The following is a 6552-nucleotide window of genomic DNA, read 5'->3' as shown; positions in this document are numbered from 1 at the left end:
CTTTCAGAATGTCAGGGTTGGGTTCTACTGGAAAGATAGTCAAATTTGTCCTAAGGCACGAAATGCATTTAAAAGAAATGATTCAAATGCCAAAACAACTTACCTGAATCTTTCCTACTCTTTGTGTTTACACATGCTTTAGTGCTGCCCAATGCTACCAGCCACTGCTGACGTTCTTGAGCATTTGCTGCTCGTAAATAAATATGCTGTTCTCCAGGTATAACGAGATCCAGTCGAGTGCTGTCAACTGGATTCACTGCAAAAGACAATTTATTAATCAAAAGCAGGACACCTAGCTAGCACAATGCTCTTTATAGTCACTGTATTCCAATTACTCACCATTAATTTCTAAAGCAGAGACTTTCATGGAACCTTTACAACCTTGGTTTACTTCATCTTGAGAATTATAATATGATAACACCCCATTTTCAAGTATAAACCATCTGGTTTGCCACCCTGAGAAAAAATTAAAATTTAACCCTTTAAATTAGCGAAGGAGAGGAAAAAATTTTGATACAAAAAGTAAGATATTTCAAAGTTTAACAGTATAAAGTTGTAAATTTATTCAAGCCAAAATAAAGAGAAAGTTTTGAAAAAAAGAGAATAAACACAAAACGTGAAGTTTAAATAAATTCTACAAAAATCATTATTTTCAGAAAAGTAAAAGAATTTTTATTTTATTTTTTAGTGATAAAGAAATATTTTGTGTTTTCTTACCACTCCAATAATTTGTCCACTTCCAGAGAATTCCTTCCATCTGAACAATATCAACAATGCCAGCTGTCAAACAGTAATTGCTTCATCTTACATCATTGCAGTGGGAAACAAAGCAAATCACACATGCTACATGAGTTTTTCCAAAATAGCTATCAACACGGAAAATAGAAAATGTACGCGAACAAACTTTCCAGCTAATTAACTTTTTGTGTCAAAATTCCTATCGAAAGACGTCGTAGCAGTCGTACGTCGTACCGCAACGACATTGCAATCCAGTCCAGTGGTCTGGACTGCAATATGAATATGAAATCAGAATATGAAAACTTCAACACAAAGGATGGAAGAGTTCTAGTTCAGATTACAGTTTTTGAAGCACGGACTTCCCTACCAAAACTCTTCTGAGCTACACCACTTGAATGTCAGCAAAGGTTAGATGGAGAGAGAGAGAGCATTTGAAATATTTTCATAGTTTATTAAGTATATGAACAAGTACAAAAACTTAAGGGAAAAACTGTATGTACAGAAAAACACAATGCAAACTCTGCTGTCAAATTTCACCGCAACTCAAAATTCTGCAATTAGACATTGTTTTGGCACTTTGCTTAGTGTTCTTCATCAGAGGAACCATCACTACCACCAAAGAGAAAGTTATTTCTGTTAGCAGGATTTTTTTGTTTCCTTGCTAAAGACGAAGAACCTGATGTACTAGGATTGCCCGGATGGGCATTGGTATTGGCATTACTTGCTTCCCAATTCCCTTTCCATTGCTCTGTTTCTCCATCTAGAAAAAACGTTCAACACAAATTTTAAACCAAATAACTTGTAAATTGTAGTTTTTATAAAGAATGATAAAGGTTACTTTACCTGAATCATAAATATCATATGAATACTTGTGGTCCTTCAAGACAATTAAAATAGTTGGGAATTCAACGATACTTTTCTTCATCAAGTTTCCTCTGATTGTCATGTCTAAATCAAGAATATGGTATCTAGGGGGAAAATTAAATAAAAGTTCATAAAAATATGGACAAGTGCAATACCAAAAAGGTACAAATGGCATGCAACTATTTACCTGTTCCGTTCCATCTCCCCAACCCTTAACAAAGCATGAACACCACTCATGCCAGCTGCAAAATAATACTGTAACTGTTCTTGATGATCTTTGACTTTCTCACTTTCTGGATTAAGCAGTGGACTTAGTGCTTCAGCTAGACGACACGTTTCTATTACCCTGTTTGAACAAAAGTAATGATACCCTTTTAGATGCTACATCACACAGCAAGAAATCAGAAGCATGAATCTAATTTGAAACTGGTTGACAACTATCCCTAAACAAGGTGAACTTACTTTTCACTGACAATGCGTACTCCAGCCTGGGGAAATAGCCATTCAATGCACCAGAATACAGTACGAGTAGGATTACCAGGGATAACTCTTGATGTATTTTCCTTCGCTCTCTTGAAATTTCTGGGTAAGAAGTGAAGACGAATCCCTCTGTCTCTGGAAGCTTTGCCCAATGAATGAAGGTGCTGACAGGAAGAAAGTTTGAGAAATGAAAGATTGTTTGAGAATATTCGCCATTAATTTTTCTTTGCATATCCTGACATACCCCTGGCAGAAATCTTGAAACTCTCTTCAGCGGATTGTTTTGGATTTCTTGGACAGAACGGGTGAAATCTTCCAGGAGTCGGTAATCTGAAAGACATGTAAAATATTAATAATCACATTCAATCGCCTTGGAAGGAGTTGCCCCTTGTTTCAACTTACCACTCAAAAGGTCTAAGTTATTAAACTTTGATTTTCGCTTGTAAAATATTTTGTTCCTTGAACCATCACACTCGAGCTCTTTCTTGTGAATATTTACACAGGCTAAACAGCAAGTCTTAACCTCACATCTTGGACACGTGTATTTTGCCTCACTGGAGGCGCAAACTTCACAAGGACCAAGCCTAGAATACAGACAAAACACAGCGCTTTAGAATGGGCCATCCAAAGAAGTCAATAAAAAAGATTAACAATGCACCTTTTGGCCGAATCAGACGAATTTTCAACTTCCTCGATGTCGACCATGTTGTCCATTTGAAGTGTTTGGTGTTTACTTTACTTCATGTCTGAAATTTGAAACTCTCATCAAAGCAACTCCCGACGAGAACAATTTCTCATCTTTGAGAAAACATTTTATCCAACTTCTCGCATCTTGTGTCTGTTCTTTTGAATAAAATTATGAATAAAATAAGCATGCCTGGTTATGCATGAATTGATAATTTTGCTTGTTTCATTTTTCAATTAAAGGGAAATCCGATGTACGATGTTTAGTCAGGAAAAAAGCATAATCCTCCCATGCAGTTTCTTTTTTCGTGTTGCCTTTCTTTGCAGTGCGATGATGACAAAACACCTGCCGTCATGGCATTGAAGAAATGATCAGAAAGCATAATTTTGATAGAATGCATTATTTTCTGTCAGTACACTTGCCGCAATGATTTCTGATTATGATTCCTTAAGTAAATACTGTTTTCAAGTTGCTGCGCACCTGTAGACATCCGAAAGGTACGTTTGTATTATGTTTGAAGATACGTTCACAGCAGTACACACCCATCAGGTAACCAGTTCATTATTATAAGAAATTATTACAATTATGCTGGTAAACATTCACATTTTTTATGCGTAAGTATTTTTCAATACTTTGAGTGCCCTCGCTTTTATTCTTGAATGCTCTAACGAAGCTATGAGTAGAGTAGCGTTTGTCTTTCGAGAGGTTAGGTTGATAAATATTAAATAAATATTGAACTTTTTTGATGATTTGTCTTCATCCTATGCCTGTGGGATGTGGATGAGCTATGAACTAATCTTCCACGCATTATCTCCTCTACTACCAGGTTCTACTTGATTTGATGATACTGTAGATTAAAATACCTTCAAAATGTCTTCATCAGCTGTGTACTTGCTAGATGTGAAGGGAAAGGTAAGGTCTCCAAACTTGATCTCAAGTTAAAAGAAAAATTTTAGAAATGAAAAGTGCTTCAGAATCCAATTCTTAACTATCATTTCTAATCTTTTCTTGGTAGTAGTCGTGCTTGTCACTTGAAATAAAGCTTAATGAAACGTTGGTACATCCCACAGGTTCTAATCTCTCGTAACTATCGAGGTGATATTGATATGGGAGTGATTGAGAAGTTCATGCCTTTACTCATGGAAAAAGAAGAGGAAGGATTACTGACTCCTATTCTTCAGACTAATGATTGTACTTTTTCTTACATCAAGTACAACAACTTGTATATTGTTTCTACAACAAAGAAGAATGCTAATATTGCTTTAGTCTTCACCCTCTTACACAAAATTGTACAGGTAAAATAAATTCATGTATATTGTCCAGCGGGGAAACCTTGCCATGCAATCAGACTTGCATCATCTTTAAAAAAATAATTTGTGACTTGAAAGTGGAATTTTATGAATCAAATAATTTCTTCATATTCAAATTCCTTTTGCTGAATATGGTGATCCAAGTTATACTGCATTAGCATTCTGAATAGCACTCAACTTCAATGGGCCATCAACCTCTGCTGGACTACATACTAATAACCCAAGTTTAATCCAACATTTTATAAACTTTTTGTTACTTAATTTAGGTCATGATAGAATATTTTAAAGAACTTGAAGAAGAAAGTATTCGTGATAATTTTGTGGTGATATATGAACTATTAGATGAATTGCTGGACTTTGGGTATCCTCAGACTACTGACAGCAAAATTCTTCAAGAGTAAGTTCTACAACACCTCTCAATTGCAATGGTCAAACCTAATTTTCTTAGGAATTTAATAACATCTCTTCATTGACAGGTATATTACCCAAGAAGGTCATAAGCTTGAAATTCAACCTCGGCCTCCTCCTGCTGTGACCAATGCTGTTTCATGGCGATCGGAGGGCATAAAGTATCGCAAAAATGAAGTTTTTCTGGATGTCATTGAATCAGTGAACTTGTTGGTAAGTGCTGAGACAGTTTAAAAAGTTAACTTTGTCCAAATCTACCAATTTAACATTATTTTCTTGCTTAGGCTAATGCAAATGGCAATGTCTTAAGAAGTGAAATTGTTGGAGCAATCAAAATGAGAGTTTATCTGTCTGGTATGCCGGAATTGAGGTTAGGCTTGAATGACAAGGTATTATTTGAGAGTACTGGTCGAGGAAAATCAAAATCTGTTGAGCTGGAAGATGTGAAATTCCATCAATGCGTCCGCTTGTCCAGGTAAATAATGTCCGGAATAGTTTCATTTGATTATTGTATGAGATGTTAGTTGTTTTATACAATCTCTCAATTTTTGGCAGGTTTGAAAATGATAGAACCATCTCTTTCATTCCTCCTGATGGAGAATTTGAATTAATGTCCTATCGACTCAATACACATGTAAAGCCACTTATATGGATTGAATCAGTCATTGAGAGACATGCACACAGCCGCGTAGAATATATGATCAAAGCAAAATCACAGTTCAAGCGTCGATCAACAGCTAACAATGTAGAGATTGTAATACCAGTCCCTGCTGATGCTGATTCACCCAAGTTTAAGACAACTATTGGTAGTGTCAAGTATGCCCCAGAGCAGAATGCTATTACATGGACAATCAAATCATTCCCAGTAAGTTTATATTACCTTTACCTTTCCAGTTGATTTTATCTTAACACACTATTTATTTTCTTTTGTATTTCACTAGGGTGGAAAAGAATACCTGATGCGTGCTCACTTTGGTTTGCCAAGTGTTGTGTGTGAAGATACAGAAGGGAAGCCACCCATTCAAGTGAAGTTTGAAATTCCTTACTTCACAACCTCTGGCATTCAGGTGAATATAATACATGTTTTCACAATCTTTTTTTAAATCTAAATGTGATGACTAAATTGAGGCTGCTTTTTATGTTTCTCAGGTCAGGTACTTAAAGATTATAGAGAAGAGTGGGTATCAAGCCTTGCCATGGGTGAGATACATAACGCAGAATGGAGACTACCAGCTGAGAACTAACTAGCAGTTATTTGTGATTCTGTGAATTTTCATTGCTACTTGACTGAACTTATTGTTCTTATTCCTCTTGTTGCTGATGTGAAGGATGTGCGGTTGTATTTGAGACACGAGTCTATTGTTGTGTAATATAATGAAATGTTATCTTGTTTCGTCTTCACTTGCATCTAACTATAATTTTAGAACACGGGACACAAGAAACCTGGGACTGGTGTCTTCTTGTCTTTAATAGATCAGTATTCCAATGAAAGTGAACCTATTTTAATCTAATCTAATGAATTTTGTTTTTAAAGTCTTATCAGTTTTTATGAAGAACTATGTACTCAAAGCAGGCATGGTGATAAATGATGCCATCGACTGAAAAGTAGTACATTTGAGGAATTTCATTTTACTGCCGAAGTAGGTCTTGTAGCTTTGTTTGCTCTGCAGTCAGCTTATCTTGAATGAATTCATTAAAGCCCTTATGGCAGACACTGTGGGCAGACACTGTGTAGAGCATGAGCAAGATTGAAAAGCATCAGTGTTGTTGTGGGGGGCTTTGAAGTTATAAATTCGATGATGTGTGACTGTAGATGTGCTTTTGGTTATTACTGCTGTTCTGTTGACTTAAATAGTAAATTAAATGGTGCGTGCTCTATTTTTGACAAATTCAATGTTTAATTATCATTCCGTTTCTGAGAAAGTGTAAGTTTGGATAAATAAATCATGGATGTACTAAAATTTAAAAGCTCTGGAATTAAGTCAATTGTATTTATTTCAGTCCAATTTTACAATGTTTCTAAAGTCAGCTCTGCCAATACATCAACTTTTGGTAGTCAGTCATATA

The 6552-nt window shown here is 35.6% G+C and overlaps 3 protein-coding genes across 3 annotated transcripts; 1 reads left to right on the top strand and 2 right to left on the bottom strand.

The window, feature by feature from the left end:
- Position 1: 1 nt before the first annotated feature.
- Positions 2–1000, bottom strand: LOC113209853 (pleckstrin homology domain-containing family A member 3; the record flags this gene model as incomplete). Its single annotated transcript, XM_026427581.2, has 4 exons — positions 718–1000; positions 340–456; positions 104–256; positions 2–27 (listed from the first exon to the last, which is right to left on the bottom strand). Coding segments are annotated over exons 1-4 (336 nt in total), but the record flags the coding sequence as incomplete, so codon positions are not given.
- Positions 1001–1168: 168 nt separating this feature from the next.
- On the bottom strand, positions 1169–2897 carry LOC113209857 (box C/D snoRNA protein 1). Its single transcript, XM_026427593.2, has 7 exons — positions 2741–2897; positions 2485–2666; positions 2327–2412; positions 2065–2246; positions 1790–1948; positions 1582–1706; positions 1169–1498 (listed from the first exon to the last, which is right to left on the bottom strand). Exons 1-7 carry the CDS (start codon positions 2794–2796, stop codon positions 1320–1322), a joined length of 969 nt encoding a protein of 322 aa, XP_026283378.1. The 5' UTR covers positions 2797–2897; the 3' UTR covers positions 1169–1319.
- Positions 2898–3093: 196 nt separating this feature from the next.
- Positions 3094–6466, top strand: LOC113209856 (AP-1 complex subunit mu-1). Its single transcript, XM_026427591.2, has 9 exons — positions 3094–3264; positions 3594–3679; positions 3838–4062; positions 4344–4474; positions 4554–4698; positions 4770–4960; positions 5041–5350; positions 5427–5552; positions 5635–6466. Exons 2-9 carry the CDS (start codon positions 3638–3640, stop codon positions 5731–5733), a joined length of 1269 nt encoding a protein of 422 aa, XP_026283376.1. The 5' UTR covers positions 3094–3264; positions 3594–3637; the 3' UTR covers positions 5734–6466.
- Positions 6467–6552: the final 86 nt, after the last annotated feature.

The sequence above is a fragment of the Frankliniella occidentalis genome, unplaced genomic scaffold (genome assembly GCF_000697945.3).
Source record: "Frankliniella occidentalis isolate FOCC.00 unplaced genomic scaffold, Focc_3.1 Scaffold17, whole genome shotgun sequence".
NCBI classification, from domain to species: domain Eukaryota; kingdom Metazoa; phylum Arthropoda; class Insecta; order Thysanoptera; family Thripidae; genus Frankliniella; species Frankliniella occidentalis.
This window is presented reverse-complemented; position numbering and strand designations above follow the sequence as displayed.

Excerpts from the sequence above, each read along its gene's own strand:
- LOC113209857 (XM_026427593.2), bottom strand. The coding sequence starts at position 2,796 with ATGGACAACATGGTCGACATCGAGGAAGTTGAAAATTCGTCTGATTCG. Across the intron at positions 2,667-2,740 it reads TCGTCTGATTCGGCCAAAAG|GCTTGGTCCTTGTGAAGTTT; the intron begins GTGCATTGTTAA and ends TCTGTATTCTAG. Across the intron at positions 2,413-2,484 it reads TAACTTAGACCTTTTGAGTG|ATTACCGACTCCTGGAAGAT; the intron begins GTAAGTTGAAAC and ends CATGTCTTTCAG.
- LOC113209856 (XM_026427591.2), top strand. The coding sequence starts at position 3,638 with ATGTCTTCATCAGCTGTGTACTTGCTAGATGTGAAGGGAAAG. Across the intron at positions 4,699-4,769 it reads TTGAATCAGTGAACTTGTTG|GCTAATGCAAATGGCAATGT; the intron begins GTAAGTGCTGAG and ends TTTCTTGCTTAG. Across the intron at positions 5,553-5,634 it reads TCACAACCTCTGGCATTCAG|GTCAGGTACTTAAAGATTAT; the intron begins GTGAATATAATA and ends TATGTTTCTCAG.